This window comes from Chelonia mydas, chromosome 16 (genome assembly GCF_015237465.2).
Source record: "Chelonia mydas isolate rCheMyd1 chromosome 16, rCheMyd1.pri.v2, whole genome shotgun sequence".
In the NCBI taxonomy this organism is placed as follows: Eukaryota; Metazoa; Chordata; order Testudines; family Cheloniidae; genus Chelonia; species Chelonia mydas.
Genome location: NC_057857.1, coordinates 4,387,793 through 4,411,490, shown reverse-complemented (window position 1 = coordinate 4,411,490; position 23,698 = coordinate 4,387,793). Strand labels below are relative to the sequence as shown.

At 54.2% G+C, this 23,698-nt stretch overlaps 1 protein-coding gene across 22 annotated transcripts; it reads right to left on the bottom strand.

The window, feature by feature from the left end:
- On the bottom strand, nucleotides 1–21,923 carry LOC102948079 (zinc finger protein 135). 22 transcript variants are annotated; one of them, XM_043530378.1, is made up of 4 exons: nucleotides 21,778–21,923; nucleotides 6,582–6,697; nucleotides 5,922–6,011; nucleotides 1–2,622 (listed from the first exon to the last, which is right to left on the bottom strand). In XM_043530378.1, exons 3-4 carry the CDS (start codon nucleotides 5,992–5,994, stop codon nucleotides 1,103–1,105), a joined length of 1,593 nt encoding a protein of 530 aa, XP_043386313.1. In that variant the 5' UTR covers nucleotides 5,995–6,011; nucleotides 6,582–6,697; nucleotides 21,778–21,923; the 3' UTR covers nucleotides 1–1,102. The 22 variants fall into 22 exon arrangements, with proteins under 22 accessions (XP_043386313.1, XP_043386314.1, XP_043386315.1 ...); XM_043530379.1 differs by lacking the exon at nucleotides 21,778–21,923 and adding an exon at nucleotides 19,007–19,133; XM_043530380.1 differs by lacking the exon at nucleotides 21,778–21,923 and adding an exon at nucleotides 10,855–10,987.
- Between the last annotated feature and the right edge of the window lie 1,775 nt (nucleotides 21,924–23,698).

The window sequence follows — 23,698 nt, the reverse complement described above, 5'->3', positions numbered from 1 at the left end:
TTTAAAATGTAACAAGTCTCTTTACTGTATATACATTAAACAGCTCTAATGCAGACCTCACAGAAACATCTCACACAGAACCACACACTATCTGGGAAGGACACAGAAAAAGAATGAGAATAAAGAGAACAAATTTTTACTTCCAGGTCAGAAACCTCCAGCCCAAGTTGTGTCACCTCACTGCCTGCACATGAATGAGCAGGCCCTTTCCTTTCCAATTCTTACCAAAAATGCCACTGGATGATAGTCTCTCCCGACTCTGCTGACCTTTCTGACACCCTACAAGGGTTTCACATTGGAGCTGGACAGCAGCTGCCATCCTGAGTCGTGCCGCGTGGGATTGGCCTAATTCCTTCCCTGCATTTAGAGACAATTTTGTGTGTGTGACTTCTAAAGAAAGCTCTTTTTATCCAGTTCAGTTTTAAATAACTCAAGAGATGGGGCCCCAGCCCCCTAGCTGGGGAAATGACCCACAGCCTAACGGATCTCACTGGCAGAAGTTTTCCCCCAGTGTTTGGCCTAGATTTTCTTTTTCTTAGTTTTATCCCGTTATTGCTGGGAAGTGGGAATTAGTCTCACCCTGCCTGCTTCATTCCACTAGATGATCTCTGTCCATTCTCTCATAAGCCAATGCCGATGTTTGTGCGTGAGTCGACCTTTGAGACCCACAGCGTTTGAACAGGTTCTTACCCAATTTCCTAGAGGGACGTGTCTGGTTGGGGCAGTGCCCCGGGGCGAATTGCAACGTGCGGTAGGATGTGCTGCTGCGTGTCGGGCCTCTCTCACAGCCAGCTCTGCAGGAGTTCGTAGCTCTGCATGGCTGAAGCCTGAACTTCCCTCTGCTCCTGCACAGCTTCTGGGAGGGCACCGCTGGTAGCCTGCAGGTGATCAGTGCATGCCAGCCAACGGGGGCACAGCCCATGGGGACAGTCACTGGGACACGGAGCCCAAGGCTGGCTGCCTGAGGTCTGCCTTTGTCCCATGCTGCTATGGTGTTGCCAGAGGGCTGCAGGGCCTTGGGTGGATGTTTCCCTCCCTGGGGCCTGATGGCCAAGGTTAGGGGCAGGGCCCCTTGGCACTTCCCAGGACCTGATGGCTGAGGTTAGGGGCAGGGCGCGATGGCACAGAGGGGCCAGTCCTTGTGGGCATGCTGGTGCTGGGCCAGGCCAGAGCTCTGGCTGAAGGCCTTGCTGCATTGGGTGCACTGGTAGGGCTGCTCATGCCGGTGGGTGTGCGGGTGCTGCAGGAGCGTGGCACTGTCCCCAAAACCCTTGGTGCACTGTGCACTGGCATAGAGGCACTGCCCCACATGGGTGCGGTGGTGCTTGCTCAGGGTGGAGCTGTCGCTGAAGCGCTTGCCACACTGGGCGCAGGCAAAGGGGCGCTCCCCAGTGTGGGTGCGCTGGTGCTGCAGCAGGTTGGAGCTCAGGCCGAAGCGCTTGCCGCACTGGGTGCAGGCGTAGGGGCGCTCGCCCAAGTGGGTGCGCTGGTGCTGGATGAGGTTGGAGCTGAGGCTGAAGTGGCGGCCGCACTGGGTGCACTGGTAGGGGCGCTCCCCGGTGTGGGTGCGCTGGTGCTGCAGCAGGTTGGAGCTCTGCGTGAAGCGCTTGCCGCACTGGGCGCAGGCAAAGGGGCGCTCGCCCGCATGCGTGCGCTGGTGCTGCAGGAGGTTAGAGCTGAGGCTGAAGGCCTTGCCGCACTCGGTGCACAGGTAGGGCCGCTCGCCTGTGTGCGTGCGCTGGTGCTTGAAGAGCGTGGAGCTGAGGCTGAAGCTCTTGCCGCACTCGGTGCACATGTAGGGGCGCTCGCCCGTGTGCGTGCGCTGGTGCTTGATGAGGGTGGAGCTCTCGCTGAAGCCCCGGCCGCAGGCCGTGCACTTGTAGGGGCGCTCGCCCGTGTGCGTGCGCTGGTGCTTGATGAGGGTGGAGCTGTCGCTAAAACCCTTGCCGCAGTCCGGGCACTGGTAGGGGCGCTCGCCCGTGTGGGTGCGCTGGTGCCGGATGAGGTCAGAGCTCTGGCTGAAGCCCTTGCTACACTCGCTGCACTTGTAGGGGCGCTCGCCCAGGTGGGCACGCTGGTGCTGCGCCAGCTCCGAGCTCTGGCCGAAGCAGCGCCCACAGCTGGCACACTTGTGGGCTTTCTCCCTGCTGTGCACCTGCTGGTGCTGGAGGAGGTAGGAGCTGAGGATGAAGCCCTTGCCACACTCAGTGCACTTGTAGGGGCGCTCGCCCGTGTGCACGCGATGGTGCTTGAGCAGTGTGGAGCTGTCACTGAAGCCCCTGCCGCAGTCCGGGCACTTGTAGGGGCGCTCGCCGGTGTGAGTGCGCAGGTGCCGGATGAGGTCAGAGCTCTGGCTGAAGCCCTTCCCACACTCACTGCATTTATAGGGCTTATCCCCTGTGAAGGCTCTTGGTTGGGCAGCAGCATCATGGGGATTCCCTGTAGCTCCTTCACCGGGGATGTGTTGGCTTGTAGGGCCTTGCCATTCCCAGCCCGCCTCGCAGTCACTCTTGGGACTCTGGAAAAGGGCCCCGCTGGATCCCCCTAGCAGTGTCCCATGCAGATCAGTTTTCTCAGGATCAGGTGTCTCCACCACATTGTCACCCAAAAATCCATCTACTGCTGGAACAAAGAGAATCTGGCCATGACTCAGCCCATGTGCCAAGGCAACCTTGGGGGGGAGGGGCAGCATGCAGACACAGGCAAGGGGGTTCAGCCCGTTTGAGGCCTTGTCTACACACAGAGTGGCACCTGTTTAACTTAAGATGTGATCCAAAATCTATTCGGTCACACCTGTGCCAAAGGCTGTGTGAATGCGCTTATTTCAGTCTAGCTTAAGTCAACTAGGCATAGGTTTTAAGGCACTCAAAGCAAAATCAGAGCATCCACACACAGGAGTTTGCACCAGTTTCACTAAATGGGTTTTCACTCCTAAAGTGAACACACAGCAACTTCCTAGTGTAGAAGACTGAACATCAGCAGCTGATTTGTACAGCACCCCAAGACAGCGCACAGGCCAACATCATGTCTTAACACCCAGAGCAAGGATGAGAGTCCTCCCAGAGCCCACTCAGGACTTGGGGAGAGCTCTGGGTTGAAGAGACATTCAACACCAAGCCCCTTTCACCTTCCTTCTGGAACAGGCTCATTCCAGGCTGGGAATGTCTGCCACAACATTTGCTCAGTCCTGATATCCCTGCCTCCTGTGCATGCTCCTCTGCTCCATGAAGTGCCCACACCACACAAGGCAAGCTGCCTTCTTGTGCCCAATTACACACCCGCTTCCCATCCAGCTGAGACACATGCCCCAGATATTACAGCACACCTTGGGATGGTCTCTCCTGGCCCTCCCCTTGCCTCTCCTGGCAGCTTCCACCCCTGAGAAGCACTAGCCCATCTCTCGAGTTCTGCTCCATCAGGCTTCCAGCTGGAATCTGAGGGGTGGCGTTACTCTCTAAAGCCCTAGGCAGCCACAGTGCCGTAGCTGAGAGCCACGCACACAGGCACTGCAGGTGGAGCCCCTCAATATGGATGAGGAGGAAGGGCTGACGGAACCTCTGGGATGGCCTCCAGCAGTGCTGGACCTTGCTCTCTTTGGGACCCACCAGAGCCTGGCTTTGTGAGCCTGCAATGCCTGTCTACATTCCAGGCTTCTGGGGAGAGAGAGAGATTTATTTATTGTCCCCAGTCAGCTCTGGAATGATGAGCTGCTCTTCCTACTGTATCGTGCAAATGTGTTCTAATTAACGGGACAGGGCACCTGGAAAGGGGTTATAAATATGTCTAAACTACATTAACAAACCATTAAGGTTGCCGAGTCAACCCCACAGAAGTTAGGAAATGGCAGAATGAAGGTTGCTTGGCAGCCTTACCCCGCCCCCTGGGGCGTATGCACTAGGAGACAGTCTTTAATTACATGACCCAATGCCATTTTTCCCACAGGACCCTGCCTCATTCAGTGTGTAGGACAGAAGGTGCTCAGAGAACAGGTACTTCAGTATTTCTTCTTTCCTTCATCAGTCAGTGTGTGGCCCTATGCAGTACTATATGACCCCGTCCAAACCCTGCCCAAATATAGAATTATTCATTTCTTCACAAGCTTCTCTAGGTTGCTCTCATGGCAGCAGCTTAGGCCCAATCCTCAAGGGTAGATAGGCGCCAAACGTCCATTGATTTCAAGGACTGCCTTAATTCATGAATGGTGGTACAGCACTAGCTCTGAGGTAGGAGGAATTATCTCCATTTTACACCTGGGGAACGGAGACCAAAGGTGTCAATGTCAACTCACTGTGGGTGCCCGATTTGGGATGTCGAGGGCCTGACTTTTCAGAGTACTCAGCAAGTTACAGCAGTGTGTGTTCATGGCAGAGCCCCCATTTACATCAGCTGCAGCTGGGGGTACTCAGCACTGCTGCAGCTCCAGCCCCAGGTGTCTCAATTGGGCACCCAGAAAATGAGGAACACACAGTGGCCACCTATGAAAATGCTGGTTTATCTGATTGCCCATCACACAGGAACTGTGCGCCAGAGGCAGGGACAGGACTGTCCATCCTGTGCTCTGACAGGCAGGGGTCCCGTGAAAACCGAGAATGGGACGAGGCTCAGGGCTCCTGGGGATGCTATAGGGCTCACAGATCCCGCTGCCTCAGTCCCCTCAAATGGTCTCTGTCCCTCCCCAGCTCCTGCCCTGTCCCCCCCCTCTGCTCCTATACCCACCCCTTCTGCCATGGCTCCTGCCCTTCCCCCCGCTACCCTCCGCAACCCGAGTTCCTGCCCTTCAACCACTTTGTTCTTACCCCCTCCCCTATCTCCCCCACCCCCTAGGCTTCTCTTCCCCCCTTCAATACCTCCCCTTCTTCCTCCCTTCCTGGCAGCACTGCAGAGTATGGAGGTTCTTGCCAGAAGATGGTCAACCCAGAAGATGCAGCATGAAAACCCCTCCCCCTGAAAATCCTGCTCAGGAGGAGGGGGCAGCTGGCTGTTCCCTTCCTCACCCCCCACTTTCTTCGCAAGACTGACTCCTGACAGAAGCCATCCAGCCTTTTGCTTCCAATATGGTGCTGCTCACTTGGTGGAGAATACACAGCTGGTTTTCTGCACTGTTGGAGGACTTTTCCTCCCAACCCCTGCAGAGGGCAGAGCTGCCTTCCAACCAAAATCATGACATCTCTGATAGGAATAAACGGGAAGACTGATGTCTCTTTCCTGTTCCAGGCATTAAGGGGTTAATGAACTACAGCACTCCCTGTCCTTGACTTAGGCGCACTACAGTACTGTCAACAACACTGTCCAGCGCTCCCGTCCACCTCTATCAGACACTGAAAAGCAGCACGTCCCCCTTCACCAGCCAACTCGCGCTCTCATACAACCTGGGCAGTGTTCAGGCACAACAGAGTTACCCACAGGATGGTGTGAAGGTCTCTTAGTACCAGGCCTGGAGTGAAAGCTGTGTGGTAAAGCGGGAGTTGGATGAAGCTGGGGGAAGTGCTGCTCTGAGGTATCTACTGGAGGTGGAAGGGGAAGAGCCTTGTATAGCATTTGGGAGGGGCTGTTCAGAGAGCACCATATGTGACCGGACGATGGCCAGGAATGTGGCAGTCTCTGCCCTTAACCTCTTGTTTCTGTAAAGTTTCTCATGGGTGAACACTGGGTTGCTGAACCAGACCTGCCACTAAATGAGGCTTTCATCTGTGATTCTCTAATTCCAGGCTGATCACAATGTCTAACCAAGCAGAAAAGCCCCATGGCAGGAAGGTGACTAAGTGTCACAGCCACATCCTTATTCTGATGGCAGGCTTCAGCCCTTGCACAAGAGACTGGTGGGATGGGGCAGGAAAGTGACAGCTCAGCTCTTCTTGGCTTTCCCGCTTTTGGGTTCATGCACCGATAGTTCCTGAGTTGATTTAGCTTTTAGCCCTCACCTGTGAGCCTTGGGATATCTGTTTTCTCCAAGTCCTGGGGATCCAGAACCCGCAGCTCTTCCTCTCGTTCCATCCAGGAGATCACAAATCCTGCTCAGGGGAAAGGAAATGGGCAGCAGGTTACAAACTCCAAATCCTGTGCTGGAGGAGACATGTAGCCTGAATGGAGGGGAAAATGCTTGGAGACGTCAGGAAAAGTAAGGCATCTGCTGGGAGATGTACTAAGTCCCACAGGGACCCCACACGCAGCAGAACACCACTATTAGTCAGTTTCTCATTTCTAACCTTGCCCAGAGCTCAGGCCCTCCCCAGGACAGGGGACCTAGAGTCCGAGGGGTGGGAGAAGGGAATTAACGGGAGCATGAAAACACCGATACACATACACACCTGGCCTTTCCCCAGGAAGCTCTAAGGTGAGCACAAGGGATTTCCGTTCAGGGGTCACATCTACAGCCCCCACACCCTTTCCTGGTGCTTTACCATCCTTGAGTGAGCCCAAAGCTTAATGTCACTGATGGGACAGCGTCAGACCCCCCCAGGCTCCAGGGGCTCTTACGGGCACATATCACCACAAAACGTAAGGAGCCAGGGAAGATGTATGAGCTGGAGTCGACCCATGCATGTCACTGAGAAGAGGTCTGAGTAAAATCAATCCCCTACCCTGAGAGAGCAGAGTCTGGTCATTCTCCTGAATGATGGAGAGGGCCTCTGCCCTTTGGCCAAACAGCCCACTCAGCCTCCAAGAATGACAGGCATCTCAGCGAAACCAGCAGCACCTGAAACAACAGATAGCCCCATGCAACATCTTCCCCCAGTGCTGTCCCTGGCCCCAGGTGCCTGGGCCAGGGATGGAGAAGGAGGAGCAGAGCCAGCAGCTTGAAAACATACTTGAAATTGGAGTACTGAGGCCAGGCTGAGTCCCAAAAATGCAGCCAAAAGGCCAGGAAGACAGTGCCAGAGTCCCCCAGGGCCCAGGCCTCACTGCAACCAGCTTCCTTCCCTGCTCCAGGCAGCTGAGCCCTGCATTTAACACCTACAAACTCACTACGCAGGTTTCTTCTCCTGGGGCGACCCTGGAGAGATGGCATGGACGCCAGGCACCCAGCTCTGGGGACCAGGGGCTACTGCCGGGGGGCTCTTGGAGGGAGCAATCAGACATCTCTAGGATCCCGCAGGCACAGGGGAGCGAATCACTGCCTGGCCTTGGCTGGGTGAGGCCTAGCACAGCAGAGCCAGCTAGTGCCACGGTCTCAGGTCAATTTGAGCCTTCTGATTGGTTATTCTGCCCAAAGGGTCGGGCAGTCGATCTCTCCCTCTCCCCCTCCCCTCAGCAAACCAAAGCCACTGGGATGTCCTCCCCCTTCCCCAGCCTGAGTGGAGGGTGGGGCTGAACCCCTGGATCCACTCCCCAGTCTGGAAAGGGTAGAGGGGAACCCTCTGCAGCCCCCCCAAGCCTGGGAGAGGGGTTGAAGAGCCCAGGGGAGCAGAGATTGGGGCAGAATTAATTGCTGGGCAGGGATGGGCAGATGTGGAGCAAGAGCTCCCGCAGCAGGGGCCAAAATCCCCTCAACCAATCCAGCTAGGAGCATGGCAGCACTGATTGTCCCCTGCCCTCAGGGGTGGGCAGGGCAGTCCAACCCTACAACACAACAGTGTCATCCAGAACATCTCAGGATTTTTTCTCTCTTCAGGTTGACAGCACTGGTGGTGAGATATCCTAGCAGGAGCATAGGCAGTATGGGGGAGGGAGGATGAGGGCAGGAAGGAACCCGGGGGGAGAAATGGCTGCCGGGACCAAGACCCAGAGAAGAGGCTGCCTGGGAGATGGGCCTGCTGGGCTGGGGCTGGGCTGCAGCAGGCTATGGAGAGAGGGCAGCCCCCTGAAGGAACAGTGGCACCTTTATTGCCAATGAGTGTGGAGTTGGGGAGGGGACAGTGGGAGAGGTGTGGTGTAGCACATGGGGAGACAGTGCCCCATCTCTTACAGGGACAGAAGCCTGTAAAGTCTGGGCTGCCCTTGGTGAAGCAAAACCTCAGAAAAGGGAGCCATTCTCAGTGCTGTGGGTGAGAGGAAGGGAGACCAGGCTCAAAGGACAAGAGGAATGAGCTGCAGATTTCCTGGAAGGCAGATTTAAAAGCAGGTCAGCTCAGGATCTCAGCAGCTTGAGTTGGCAGTCACATTCCCCACCGTTATTAATGCATACACACTGCCCCAAAAACATAGTTCCAGCTGCCAGCCAGCTCTGTCTCAGAAGAACGCCTTCTGCCTTGGGCTGCCTTTACTTTCCCGCAAGATGACTCAGAGCCTCTCATCTGGAACTAAAAGTTAATGGTAGCTTAGATGCAAGTGATCACGACCTGATCACATTTTAAATGTGCAAAAAGTTCAAAACAGCAATATATATACTTAATGCTTTAAAAGGATGAGTTTCACAAATCTGCAAACAAATGAGAAATCAGCTGGGAGGAAGAATTTAATCAGAAAAACGTGAAAAACAACTGGGAATTGTTTAAGACACTTTACTGGATGCACAAAAAGCCAACAAATGGAAGAAGGGGGAAATGGATAGTATTGAATATAAATCAGAAGCTAGAAAGTGTAGGAAACTGCTAAGGGAAGCAAAGAGACACAAGGAGAAATCTATGGCCAGCAGAGTTAAGGACAATAAGAAGGAATTTTTAAAGTATATCAGGAACAAAAAGAACAATGGTATTGGTCCATTAATAGATGTAAATGGTAGAAGTATCAATAATAATGCAGAAAAGACAGAAGGGTTTAATAAACATTTCAGTTCTGTATTTGTGGAAAAAAAACAATGATGTCGTCTCATGATGATGATACTCTTTTTACTCCAATAATATCTCAGGAGGATTTTAAACAGCAGTTATTAATGGGTACAACATGCCCTTCTTCGTTTTAGGCAATAAGCATGCATGGCTTTGGACCTGAGTAGCCTGGTTGTCTACTGCTTTAAAGAGAATTGTTTTTTTCAAGTAATTCTACTTAGAAAAAACAATGAGGAGTCCTTGTGGCACCTTAAAGACTAACACATTTATTTGGGCATAAGCTTTCATGGGCTAGAATCCACTTCATCAGAAAGTTGCAGCACTGTGAGTGGGCTGGACACACTGGGCTGACTTGGAGAGGGCCGAGGCACATTATTGAGCAGAGAACAGGAGGTTGCATAGGAGGCATTTACATAAAAAACCACATATTACATGTACAGGCAATAGTAAGTGCCCTACTTAAAAGGGAATGTTCTGCACCAGCTGCAAAGTTTACCTTTTGAAGTGACACTTTCACTGCTGGCCCACAACTTTAACAGAATGGGTGATTTGGCTGATATTCCTCGATTGGGTCAGAATGGATCCTGTTTGCCTTAGAATCCATGAATCGCTCTTCTTAGGCCTACAGTTTATTTACCTATCCAGGGAAAGGGCTTTGGGCATGTTTCTTGTGAGAGAAAGCTCCAGGGGTTTGTAAGTGGTGTGTGTAGTCCTTGCAGCATGCTAACATAGCTCTGAAGGACAGACTGGTTCCCTTTCTCCCTAGAGCAGGCAAGGCCACCACCAGATGCGGGGTTGATATATCTGGTCCATATTTTTAGAGACCCCATTATACAGCAGTGTAGCTACCTCTGAGGTGAAACACAGCAACTACTGTTCACAGCAACACGGGGACAGAAAGGCAAAATTCACATATCCAATTGAAAGTGCCGGGGGGGGGGGGGGGGGGGAGAGGGGGAGGATAGATTTACATAGGCAAAATATAACAAGCTGGAAATGGAATATGGAAAAAGCGGCCACCATCTTTACACTTGTGAAGTGACACAAGGCTTTTCAAGTCAGTGGGAGTTTGACTTGGATGGGAGCAGAACCGGGCAAACTCCCACCCTTCCGCAGCACGGTGAGGGCTGCCTTAGACCAGTACTGACCACCCGCCCCTTTGGAGCCCTTTAAACAGCGGGCTTTGCGGGAGCCATGGGGCAGGTGGGGAAACTGAGGCACGGAACAGCAAAGTGACTGGCCTGATGTCACCCAGCTGGTCAGTGGCAGAGCTCCCCAGCGCTGCTGACCCCCGGGCCGAGCCCCATCGGCGGGGCCGGGCTGGCCGCTCCGAACACCACAGCGTAGCCAGCCGGGATGCGCCGCCCAGCCCCCAGGGCCAGCCCGCGGCCCAGGCCCCGGCCCCGGGGGGGTCGTGCCGGCCGCCCCCGGCACGCAGCGACGGACCGCGGGGCCCGCCTGCGCGGGCCGGCTCCACGCCCCCTGCCCCGGCCACAGCACTCACCTGAGCCCGCTCCGCAGCCAGGCCGGGCGCAGGGTGCGCGGGGCCCGCGGACGCGCCGGGGAAGCGGCTTTTCGGCGCAAGGGCCTGTGGGAAACGTAGTTCGGCCGGCCCGGGGAGCCGTGACACCGGCCCCGCCGCTGGGGAGCGCCCTAGGCCCCGGCCCCCTTCGCCGGCCGCAGCGGGGGCAGGGAGCCTCCAGGCCGCCAGCCGCCACATCCCCAGAGGGCAGGCGAGGCCCAAGGCGGCCTGGGCTAAAGGGGCACGTTGGCTGCCCACCCCCACCAGTCACCCCGCAGGAGAGCGGGGCGGTCTCCGGACATGCCCACCTGGCAGGGCTCGCCACCGCCAGCCCTGGCCTCAGTTTCCCGCCAAGTATCCGGAATAACCTACTTCCACCCCCAGTCATTAAATAGTGTCCCCCCTCTCCCGGTGTCCGCTGTCTTAAACAACATCCAGCTCCCAAAAGAACCCAACTGATATTCCCACCCCTTAGGTTTGGGGCTCCACAATCCCTTGCAAGGCCTGCAAACTCTCCCTTTAAGTTCAGGAGTTCACAGCCCTTCTTGTTGCAGCTGGGCCCTGGCTGAGTTCTTCACTAAGCAGTCTCTGACTAAGCCTCTCAGCCTGTTTTTTGTCACCCACCTGATCACTCCTTGACCCTTCCCGAGAGGGTCTAATTGCCCCAAACATCTGTCTGAACCAGCACAGGGAGTTTTTCCTCACCCACCCTGCAAGGCTCAAGGTCCCAGGTCCCTAAAAGAATAACAGCCTGGGCCTTCCTTCACCTTCTCCCTCCCAGTCACTTCCCTGGGACCATCTTCCTCGCACACAGCACCCATTCTGATTCTTATTCCTTTGGCTTCCACTTGCCTTCTCAGGTTATCTGGAACAGGTAACTGACCTCCCAGACTAGTTCCTCTAGCTGTGAAGGATCAGGATCCAGTTACAACAACGAGGAGTACTTGTGGCACGTTAGAGACTAACAAATTTATTTGGGCATAAGCTTATGCCCAAATAAATTTGTTAGTCTCTAATGTGCTACAAGAACTCCTTGTTGTTTTTGCTGATACAGACTAAGATGGCTACCACCCTGGATCCAATTACAGACACAAATATATTTGGAAAGCTGCTTAGCATGATGCCCATTCCAAGGGAGAGAGATTTTCCTCCTCCTCACCAAGGGAGGAGGCAGCAAGCAGCAGAAAGATGAGGAACCACCTCCTGAATGCAATCCTGCTGCTCCAGAAGATGGTTCCTCAGAGACTCCCAGAACACAAGGAGAGTGGGGGGCCCTAGTGATCAGTAAAGAACCCTCCAGAGCAGCCAGGACCAGGACCAGACCGAATCCCTTGCATGGTAGATGCTCTCCACAAAGCCACCAATGTCCTTGTCCAAATCCCTCCTTACAACTCCTCCCTGCTGGGATGGCACCCAATGGCGGGCACTGGGCATCCTGGTGCTGTGGCACTATTATGATGGCTTTGCTGTTAGCTTGTCTTCCCCCATTTATCTGTTGTATCCCTCTGTTGTTGTGTCACCATGTGCTTAGCGTTCAAACCCTTTGGGGGCAGATACCGGGTCTCAAGGAGCTACTGAAATAGAAATAATGAAGTGGTAGAGGGCTTGTCTTGTGCTCTCTCTCTCTCTCTTTGGCCCTATGGCCACACTGGAGGGCTTCACCTTTCAGCATTTCCTGTCATTTTCTGTAGCTGCCTCCCACCCCATGGGGATGTGACAAAGACTCTGGGTCCCCAAACTCTGTGGATCCCTGGGTATGTGGGGTACTGCAAGCTCGGATGCGAGTCCAGGAGGTGTTCCGCACTCCTATAGGCACCTATAAGCTCTAGCGCCGCATGAGGCCCCAGGAGACCCTCACTCCTACAGGTGCCTTCACCTGGCAGAAAAGGACAGGTGAAAATACCCTTGGTACCACTTGGTTACTGAAGAGGTAATACAGTCAGTTCCTAAGACAGCTCCTAGGGGGCAGTGCATCAGACCAGTGCTGAGAAATACATAGTCAATAAAAATAACGAGGAGTCCTTGTGGCACCTTAGAGACTAACAAATGTATTTGGGCATAAGCTTTCGTGGGTTAGAACCCACTGATTTAACGGTGGCAATTCTGCAACAGAAAAGCTTCAAAAACAGACTCCAATGAGAAACTGCTGAGCTTGAATTAATATGCAAACTAGATACCATTAACTTGGGTTTGACTAGAGACTGGGCGTGGCTGGGTCATTACACATATTGAATCTATTTCCCCATGTTAAGTATCCTCACACCTTCTTGTCATCTGTCTAAATGGGCCATCTTGATTATCACTACAAACTTTTTTTCTCCTGCTGATAATAGCTCATCTGAACTAACTATCCTCTCACAGTTTGTATGGCAACTTCCACCTTCTCTGTATGTATATATATATCTTCTTACTATATGTTCCATTCTACGCACCCAGTGAAGTGGGCTGTAGCTCACGAAAGCTTATGCTCTAATAAATTTGTTAGTCTCTAAGGTGCCACAAGGACTCCTCATTATTTTTGCTGACACAGACTAACACGGCTACCACTCTGAAGCTTGTCACATAGTCAATAGAGTTCCTGTATTCTAATTCCCTAAAATATACAGCATGTCACTATTGTAACCTGTTCTACTAGATACACTATGTTTGAAATAGCCTGGAGCAGTGGTTCTCAACCATTTTCGGCTCAGGACCCATTTTAAAATGCTTATGGCCTGTTGCAACCCAGAAAATTGTCTGGGTGTGGAGGGTGAGGGGACCCGGAGCCTCTGGTTTTCTCAGCCTGGCAGCATAGGGCAGAGGAGAGGAGTAGCAGGGACAAGGAAGGTGCCTGTGCTGGATCCCTGGATTCTCCGTTATTGACCATTTTAAAATCTAGCTTGGCTGTTTCTCTAACAGATCTGCCCGAGGGATGATTGTGGGGCAGGTCTCTGGCCTGCATTATACAGGGGGTCAGATTAGAAGGAGCCAGAATTTACCAATGTACATTGCCAAAGAGCCACAGTAATATGTCAGCAGCCCCCGTCAGCTCCCCATCCCGCTCCCAGCACCTCCCACCCACCAGCAGCCCCATCAATCAGCACCTCCCCCTCCCTCCTCCGCACCTCTTGATCAGCTGTTTCGTGGCATGCAGGAGGCTGGGGGCAGAGGGGGGGAGAAGCGAGGGCACAGCAGGCTCAGGGGAGGGGGCAGGAAGGGGTGGAGCGGGGGCAGGGCCTGTGGCAGAGCCAGGGGTTGAGCAGTGAGCACCCCCTGGCCCACTGGAAAGTTGGCACCTGTAGCTCCAGCCCTGGAGTCGGTTCCTAGACAAGGAGCCGCATATTAGCTTCTGAAGAGCCCCATGTGGCTCCGGAGCCCCAGGTTGGCCACCCCTGGACTAGATGATCACAGTGGTCCTTTCTGGCCTTGGTTTCTGTGAATCCCACCTGCTAGCACCATGGCCTCTGCACTGCCCCGCAGCACCACAGAGACAGCACTCCGGCGCCATGGCCTCTGCACTGCCCCACAGCGCCACCATCTCTACACTGCGCCCAACCACGTCAGAGACAGCACTGCCCTGGGGTGCCATAGAGACAGCACTGTGTCCCCGGCGCCATGGCCTTGGCACTGCCCTGTCATGATAGAGACGGCACTGCCCCTGTCATGATAGAGACAGCACTGCCCCCCAGTGCCATGGCCTTGGCACTGCCCCGTCATGATAGAGACAGCACTGCCCCCCAGTGCCATGGCCTTGGCACTGCCTCCTGGCACCATAGAGACAGCACTGCCTCCTGGCATCATGGCCTCCGCACTTTTTAAAGACACCATAATAGAGGCTCAATTTAAATGTATACCCCAAATTAAAAAACAAAAAAGTGCCACCGTGGCTAAACAACAAAGTAAAAGAAGCAGTGAGACGCAAAAAGGCATTCTTTAAAAAGTGGAAGTTAAATCATAGAATATCAGGGTTGGAAGGGACCTCAGGAGGTCATCTAGTCCAACCCCCTGCTCAAAGCAGGACCAGTCCCCAGCTAAATCATCCCAGCCAGGGCTTTGTCAAGCCTGACCTTAAAAACCTCTAAGGAAGGAGATTCTACCACCTCCCTAGGTAACGTATTCCAGTGCTTTACCACTAGTGAACTTCACCACTTCATCACTCAAATCCTGTGAGGAAAACAGAAAGGAGCATAACCTCTGGCAAATGAAGTGTAAAAATATAATTAGAAAGGCCAAAAAAGAATTTGAAGACCAGCTAGCCAAAGACTCAAAAGGTAATAGCAAAAAAAATTTTTAAGTACATCAGAAGCAGGAAGCCTGCTAAACAACCAGTGGGGCCACTGGATGATCGAGATGCTAAAGGAGCACTCAAGGATGATAAGGCCATTGCGGGGAAACTAAATGAATTCTTTGCATTGGTCTTCATGGCTGAGGATGTGAGGGAGATTCTCAAACCTAAGCCATTCTTTTTAGGTGACAGATCTGAGGAACTGTTCCAGATTGAGGTGTCATTACAGGAGGTTTTGGAACAAATTGATAAACTAAACAGTAATAAGTCATCAGGATCAGATGGTGTTCACCCAAGGAACGTAAATGTGAAATTGCAGAATAACTAACTGTCGTCTGTAACCTATCATTTAAATCAGCTTCTGTACCAAATGACTGGAGGATAGCTAATGTGACATCAATTTTTTAAAAGGGCTCCAGAGGTGATCCTGGCAATTACAGGCCAGTAAGCCTGACTTCAGTACCGGGCAAACTGGCTGAAACTATAGTCAAGAACAAAATTGTCAGAAACACAGATTAACATAATTTGTTGGGGAAGAGTCAACATGTTTTTTGTAAAGGGAAATCATGCCTCACCAATCTACTAGAATTGTTTGAAGGGGTCAAAAAGCATGTGAACAAGGGTGATCCAGGGGATATAGTGTACTTAGATTTTCAGAAAGCCTTTGACAAGGTCCCTCACCAAAGGCTCTTAAGCAAAGGAAGCTGTCATGGGATAAGAGGGAAGGTCCTCTCATGGATTGCTAACTGGTTAAGAGATAGGAAATAAAGGGTAGGAATAAATGGTCAGTTTTCAGAATGGAGAGAGATAAATAGTGGTGTCCTCCAGGGATCTGTACTGGGCCTGGTGTCCTCCAGGGATCTGTACTGGGCCCAGTCCTATTCAATATATCGTAAATTAACTGGAAAAAGGGGTAACCAGTGAGGTGGCAAAATTTGTAGATGATACAAAACTACTCAAGTTAGTTAAGTCCCAGGCAGACTGTGAAGAGCTACTAAAGGATCTCTCAAAGCTGGGTGACTGGGCAACAAAATGGCAATGAAATTAGATGTTGATAAATGCAAAGTAATGCACATTGGAAAACATAACGATATGCTATGCATCCGATGAAGTGAGCTGTAGCTCACGAAAGCTCATGCTCAAATAAACTGGTTAGTCTCTAAGGTGCCACAAGTACTCCTTTTCTTTTTACGAATACAGACTAACACGGCTGTTACTCTGAAACCTGTCATTATGCAAGGCACTGCATTTAGCCGCATGGAGTGGAAATCTATCAACTGCATGAAAAAACTTGTACAGAGGTCTTCTGCAGTTTCCACGATATGCTATGCATCCGATGAAGTGAGCTGTAGCTCACGAAAGCTCATGCTCAAATAAACTGGTTAGTCTCTAAGGTGCCACAAGTACTCCTTTTCTTTTTATAATTTCAACTATACATATAAAATGATGGGGTCTAAATTAGCTGTTACCATTCAAGAAAGAGATCTGGGAGTCATTGTGGATAGTTCTCTGAAAACATCCACTCAATGTGCAGCAGCAATCAAAAAGGTGGACAGAATGTTGGGAATAATTAAGGAAGGGATCTATAAGACAGAAAATATCATATTGCCTCTATATAAATCCATGGTACGACCCCATCTTGAATACTGCGTGCAGATGTGGTTGCCCCATCTCAAAAAAAGATATATTGGAATTGGAAAAGGTAGAGAAAAAGGCAACAAAAATGATTAGGGGTATAGAACGGCTGCCGTATGAGGAGAGAGTAATAAGACTGGGACTTTTCATCTTGGAAAAGAAACGACTAAGGGGGGATATGATAGAGGTCTATAAAATCATGACTGGTGTGGAGAAAGTAAATAAGGAAGTGTTATTTACTCCTTCTCATAACTAAGGCTACGTTTTAGCCACGTGTATTTTTAGTGAAAGTCATGGATAGGTCACAGGGCAGTAAACAAAAATTCACAGCCTGTGACCTGTCCATGACTTTTACTATATACCCATAACTAAAACTTGGACTGGGGGTCCCGAGTGCTCTGTGGGGGTGGTCCAGGGTGCTGTGGGTGCTGGGGGGGTGGCCCAGGACCTCCACTGGTGCCTAGTGGGGGTGGGTGGTGGTGCTTGGCCCAGAACCCCGGCCCTTGGCGCTGGTGGGGAGTGTGTGCGGGCGGCGGTGTGCAGTCCGGGACCCTGCTGGTGCTGGTGGGGGGCGGGCAGCGCACAGCCCAGGACCCCTGCTGCTGCTGCGGGGGAGGATTGGCGGAGTTGGAAGGTTCCCTACCCGGCTCCGACAGGCATGTTCCTGCAGCTCCTAGGGGTAGGGGCAGCCAAGGGGGCTCCGCGTGCTGCTCCTGCCACAAGCCCCGGCTCCGCAGCTCCCATTGGCCAGGAACTGCAGCCAATGGGAGCTGTGGGGGTGATGCCTGCACGGACATGCCGGTCGGAGCTGGGGAGCCCCCCCCCTGAGGTAAGCACCGCCCCGCACTCCAGCCCCCTGCCCCAGCCCTGAGCGCCCTCCCACATACCCAAATTGCTGCTGCTATTGCTGGCCCAGGGGCTGACCAGCTCAGGCAGCCTCTGAGCTAGCACTGGCCACTGCAGAAGTCACGGAGAGTCATGGAATCTGTGACTTCCATGACAGACACACACCCTTACTCATAACACGAGAACTAGGGGTCACCAGATGAAATTAATGTGCAATAGATTTAAAACAAACAAAAGGAAGTATTTTTTCACACAACGCACAGTCAACCTGTGGAACTCATTGCTAGAGGATGTTGTGAAGGCTAAGACTATAACAGGGTTCAAAAAAGAACTAGATAAGTTCATGGAGGATAGGTCCATCAATGGCTATTAGCCAGGATGGGCAGGGATGGTGTCCTTAGCCTGTTTGCCAGAAGTTGCAAATGGCTGACAGGGTATGGATCACTTGATGATTACCTGTTCTTTTCATTCCCTCTGGGGTACCTGGCATTGGCCACTGTTGGAAGACAGGATATTGGGCTAGATGGACCTTTGGTCTGACCCAGTATGGCTGTTCTTATGTTCTAAAGCAGTGTAGATACAAAAAGGCAGTGACATCATTACCCCCCCTTCTGCTTCCCACTGATGGAGCCAGCAGCTTCAAACCCTTTTAACGCAAGGGATGCAGTGGACTTTGGAGGCTGGCTGCAGTAGTGAGACCAGAGCTACAGAAAGGATCCCTGTGCATTCCCAACTCAGGTTGTCAGCACAAGAAGGTGAGTGTCATCACCCCAGAGGCCTTCCATGGATGCCAGTGCCTGGCCCAGGTGACCATCTGGAAGGCTCATCCAGCCAAAGTGACTCTGTGACCAGAGACCAGGGAAACTTGCATTATTAGCATGAATTATTTCTACTGCAGTAGTTCCAGAGGCCCTGTCAGGAATCAACACCTCTCTGCACTGGGCTCTAGCCATACACAATAAAGATGGTCCCTGCCCCAGAGGCCTCACTAACTCACTAGTGTAACTGAAACCAAATTAAAACCCGATTTACACTGATGCAAACCTCTGGGAGGACACCCTTCTATCAGTGTAAGAGCAATTATAGTGGCTTAGCTTGGTCCCAAATATCTATCAACACAAGCCAGACCTCTAGAAAGTCGGTAGCATAGTGCCCTCACACAAATTTACATCCAGTTAAATCATTTCATATCACACCTTTAGCTCCTGTAGCTTTTAACGTTGACCAAGCCTAGGTAAGGACTGGTTACCACACTAGCCAACGCCATCCCCCAAATGGATTTTAATTCACACCCTTAGTCATTCTGTCTGTGGATGAATGCTCATTTCGGACGAAGTGTCCTATTTGAATGTAGCTTTAGGCTTGCTCTACACACAGACTTGATACTGGGAGAACTATTTCTGTCAGGGGATATTACTCTACCCAAATAGTTAAATCAGTCCCCTACTGTGGATGCAGTGAGATTGGTATCAAGGTGCCATATTGCAGTAGAGCTTATTCCGCTTTCCACACAGGAATAACCAGACACCGCTATACCAATATAACTGCATCCACACTGCAGGGGTTGTATCAGTTTAACTCTGTGGGTAGATTTCAGAGTAGCAGCCGTGTTAGTCTGTATTCGCCAAAAGAAAAGGAGGACTTGTGGCACCTTAGAGACTAACCAATTTATTTGAGCATAATGCATCCGATGAAGTGAGCTGTAGCTCACGGAAGCTTATGCTCAAATAAATCGGTTAGTCTCTAAGGTGCTCCTGTTCTTTCTGTGCGTAGAGTTAAAGGGGTACAACTTTTGTTTGTAGACAAGGGCTAAACCAATTTTTTACCAATTTAAATTAAATCAAAATAGGAAAATAGGACACGATCTGTGACAGGAGACTCCACCGTAGAGCAGCACAGAGAGCACTGGCCAGTTGTGAGGTGCTTAAAGCTGCTTTGCACCAGAGCAGCAGGAGTGCACATCACTGATCCCCCTCCCCATCTGCACGGTCCCTGTATGGGCACCCACCCACCTCTTTCCCCCTTCCCTACCCTGCAGTGTCTCCAGACCTCCTGCAGTCCCTGTGCAGTGGATGTGGTGCAACAAGTAGCTTTTGAAAACAGGACGAAGGCTGGGGGCATGTTCTTCTGCAGAGAATGCCACGAAAGAGGACCTTCTTCAAAATGGCCACCAGCTCCCTCAGGAAGCACAGAGGGGGAGGGGAAGGCTGGCAGTAACCATCTTTATTAAGGGCAACCTGTGGCATCAGTTCTATTGAGAATACCAGCAATGGCGGCCATGTTGAAAAAGGGCAATTCTTGGCATGTCCCCATACAGGAGGGTTCTTCATCCTCTGCTGCAGGAGGAAGGCTGGGTTCTGGACGAGAACAGGGAAATGGCCATTACTTCTGAAAACACCCCTTCCACAACTAGCCATTGCACCAGTTCTTGGCCACTTCTCCGCCACGCTTGGCGCGAACAGGCCATGGCGGGGCTGAGATCAGTAGGGACAAGCAAAGGGGTGACTGGCTGTCGCACAGCCCCAAGGACCCCTTTCTGGACGAATGTCAACAGCCATCGACCCTGGACTTATCTGTGCATCCTCAGAAAGTGGGGAGGGGCGGAGGGAGAGCGGGTGCCATAGCCAGGGCGGGAGGCGGGGTCTGGACGCAGGCCTGGGGGCTGCATGGTGTCGGCAGGTGGGAGAGGCGGCTGCTGGGATGGGAGGTTGGGAGGGAGGCCAGGAGGTGTCCAAAGCTGGGCTGGGGGGAGAAGTTCGGCTTGGGGGTGTGGGGGGCTGTTAGGCTGAGGGGTGTCCGTAGAGGGGCTGTGGGGCAGGGGGTTGATGGGGTGAGAGGCGGGGCAGGGCCAAGGGAAGGGCTGTCAGGGGGGTATTGAGGCACGGGGCTGCTGGAGGCAGGGGGAGGGTGTTCGGGAGGCTGGTCCGGCCGGGGCAGCCGCCCTGTCCTTGGCTGAGCCCTGCCCCGCCTGGGGTGCGGCTGCCGGGCAGCAGGAGGAAGCCGCAGCGGTTCCGGGCACAGGTCGCGCGGCTCGGAGCCTGCAGCAGCCGCCGCCGGCAGGAGCGTCCGGCGGAGGGGGCGGACCGGAGGGGCGGTGAGTGGCCCCGAGGGGAACCCACACCCGGGCCCGCTTGGGTCCCCCCGCACCTGGCCCCCTTCTCCCGCCATCGGCACCTGGCCCCCTTCTCTCTCTGCCTCTTTTTTCGGCCGGCCGGCAGGCACCTACCTGGTCCCCTTCTCTCTCTCCCCCCCCACCCCAGTCTGGCCCCCTTCCCCCTCCCCCCGCCACCGGCACCTGGCCCCCTTCTCTCTCTCTCCCCCCCCCAGTCTGGCCCCCTTCTCCCCCCGTCCCCCCGCGACCGGCACCTGGCCCCCTTCTCTCTCTCTCCCCCCCCCCAGTCTGGCCCCCTTCTTCCCCCCCCAACCCCCCCGCCATAGGCCGGCACCTGGCCCCCTTCTCTCTCCCCCCTCCGCGCCTGGCCCCCTTCTCTCTCTGCCTTCTTTCCTGGCCGGCCGGCAGGCACCTGGCCCCCTTCTCCGCCCCCCCGCCCCCCCCGCGACCGGCACCTGGCCCCCTTCTTCCCCCCCTCACCTCCCCGCCATAGGCCGGCACCAGGGCCCCTTCTCTTTCCCCCCTCCGCGCCTGGCCCCCTTCTCTCTCTGCCTGTTTTCCTGGCCGGCCGGCAGGCACCTGGCCCCCTTCTCTCTCTCCCCCCCCGCAGTCTGGCCCCCTTCTCCCCCCCCGCGACCGGCACCTGGCCCCCTTCTTTCTTCCCCCTCCGCCCCTGGCCCCCTTCTTCCCGCCCCCCCGTGACCGGCACCTGGCCCCCTTCTCTCTCTGCCTTGTTTTCTGGCCGGTTGGCAGGCACCTGGCCCCCTTCTCTCTCTTCCCCCCCCCCCAATCTGCCCCCCCCCGCGACTGGCCCCTGGCCCCCTTCTCTCTCTTCTCCCCCCCACCCCCCCACCCCGCGACCGGCACCTGGCCCCCTTCTCTCTCTGCCTCTTTTCCTGGCCAGCCGGCAGGCACTGGCCCCCTTCTCTCCCCCCCCCACCCCCTCCGGCCACAGGCCGGCACCTGGCCCCCTTCTCTCTCTTCTCCCCTGCGACCGGCACCTGGCCCCCTTCTCTCTCTTCTCCCCTGCGACCGGCACCTGGCCCCCTTCTCTCTCCCTCCCGCCCGGCACCTGGCTCCCTTCTCACCACCCCCCCCCCCCAGCCAGCACCTGGCCCCTTCTCTCCCCCACCCAGCCCCTCTTTTCTAACCCCCCCCCCACGCACCCAACACCTGGCCCCCACTATCACCCCCCTCCCCCACATCCAGCACTTGGTCCCCTTCTCTTCTGTCCTCCCCTGGAACCTGGCCCTCTTCTATTCCCCCTGCATGTCCCTTTAGCTGCCTCCCTTCTCTCTCCGCTTCTGTATCTGACATCTAGTCCCCTTCCTCCCCCTTCTCTCACCCCCCCCCCCCCAATCCGGCACTTGGCCCCCTTCTCTTCTCCCCTCCCTCAGAACCCGGCACTTGCCAGTGGAGCCCTTGGTTGTTCCCAGGGACCCTCTCCACCCCCCAGCACTTGCAGACTGGGCCCAGGGCAGTGATTTCAAAGCTCCTGGCACATTCTCCATGCCCACTGTTTGCCGCTGGGACTGGGTTTGGCTGGAGTTTGGGGCGAAGGGCTCAGTCTCTCGCTTGACAAAGCCCTGGCTGGGATGATTTAGTTGGGGATTGGCCCTGCTTTGAGCAGGGGGTTGGACTAGATGACCTCCTGAGGTCCCTTCCAACCCTCATATTCTATGATTCTTACCTGCCCTGTGGGCTCAGCTGAGCAGCCTGGCCCGTGCTATGCACATCTGGCCCCTAGGAGCTGGACACCCCTGTGAAGAGCTTCTGTCACTGCTGCCACGGTTCCTTTGGAGCTGCCCAGACCTGCCCAGTGACCTGCCCACCCCCTTCCTGGGTTAACGGAGCCCCTCTCTTCTAGGAGCTGGGAAGATCTGCGGCTGCCCACAGAACTGAGCTGGGGCTGAGCCCGTTGGCCTGGGTCTGCTTGCCCTGTGGATGGGCGTGGTACAGATTTGCTGCTAGCGCAGACTTCGCTCCCTCTGCCGTAGTTTGCCAGGTGGCTGGAGGCGCTGCAGCACGAGAGGGCCTGGGATAGCTTGCCTTGCGTGGGGGGAACATGGAGCGTGGCATCACGGTCGAGAACCCCTACGCCAGCGTGAATATTCCGCGAGGTCAGCTCAAGAACAGCTTCATTCAGCGCTACCTGGGGGAGGAGCTGCCCTCGCCCACTGTCATTGTTAATCCTGCCGTGCCCACCTACCCAGCCGTAGAGCAGCTGAATGGTGCCAGTAAATCGGTGCCACTGGATAGTTCGGATGGTTCAAAAGTCATGACGCAGGAGTCCTGGGCCCAGCCATATAACCCTTATGCCAGCCTGAAGCTGCTGAACGGGGCTTCCTCAGCCTCGCTGTACACCATCGAGTTAGACAAGCACCAGAAGAGTCCTGGGGCGGGCACAGACCGTGGCTGCTGTAAGTACTGCCCCTGCTGCCGGAAATGCTGCTGTGTCGTCTCCTAACGCCACAAGCCCTGACTCCTTGCCACACCCAGACTGGCACCCTGCTGAGACGTCAGCCTGAGCCAGCCTCCTTAAGGAGGTGGGATCCTGCTGGTAGAACTGCAGCAAGGGGGCTGGGATGGGCAGCCCCAGAGCTATGGTGCCCATCCTAGCAGGAACTGTGGGACGCCTATGGGGGCAACCGGAACCAACAGCAGCCTTGCAGTCTCCTGAGATTCTCAGTGGTCTTTGGCTCTCTCAGGGATGCTGAGGTATGGGGTGAGGTGTGACTATATTTGCCCTGGTCGCAGGGCGGCTTTCTAGACCTTGTTTATCCTATGGAAAGTGAGATCAGGTACCACGGTGATGGGCATGTAGCAGTGATATGCTACCAGCATCGTGGCCAGGCCTCGGGGGAGTTTCAAGACATGCTGATGAAGCCTGGAGTGCCTTGTGCAGTGCCCTGTGATGGAAACACGACCACTTGCTCCCACTTACTGTCTGTGCTGGGGAACAGCCCTGATGCAACAGGCCATGCAGCTGTGCTGACCCCCACTCAGACAAAGACATGCCAGGGTTTCACCCATTGGAGAAACAAGAACCTGAGCTTGTGGGGGGCTGAGCAGTGTTTTAGGGGTGCTTGTGGATTCCCACTGCTCCTCCTTGTGGCTGGGGCATGCTGGGAACAGTCTTGCCTAGTTGTGAAGGCTGTGTGCCTCTTGATTCTGTGGGGAAACGGCCTTGCAAACCAAGGCCTTGTCTACACATGACAGTCATGGTACAATTCTCTAGTGTGGCTGCAGTTAGACTGGGGGAAAGGTGTTCATACTGGTCTAGCATTCCGGTAGGGGAAAGGGAATGAGCTCTACCAGTACGAAGCACCTGGATCCTACTCTAGCTGTGTCCACGCTAGGATTTGGGCTGGTAGAACTGGGTAGGTAACACTCACACCCCTGACCAACGTGGTTGAGAGGTACAAACTCTAAGCAGTTTGCTTAAGTTTGCTAAGCAGGCTGGAATGAGGATTCTGCCAGTCCTTGGCTGCTCAGCCTCCTGACAAAGGAAGGAAACACACCCAGGACAAACAAACAAAGCAGCTTGGAGAACGTGCTGGGCTCTGCTCTGGGGATGTGCCATGGCTGGACACACTGGCCTCTCAGTCTGA

Excerpts from the sequence above, each read along its gene's own strand:
- LOC102948079 (XM_037879591.2), bottom strand. The coding sequence starts at position 10,618 with ATGACTGGGGGTGGAAGTAGGTTATTCCGGATACTTGGCGGGAAACTG. Across the intron at positions 6,012-10,212 it reads TGGCTGCGGAGCGGGCTCAG|GATTTGTGATCTCCTGGATG; the intron begins GTGAGTGCTGTG and ends TCCCCTGAGCAG. Across the intron at positions 2,623-5,921 it reads AGATATCCCAAGGCTCACAG|CAGTAGATGGATTTTTGGGT; the intron begins GTGAGGGCTAAA and ends TCTTTGTTCCAG.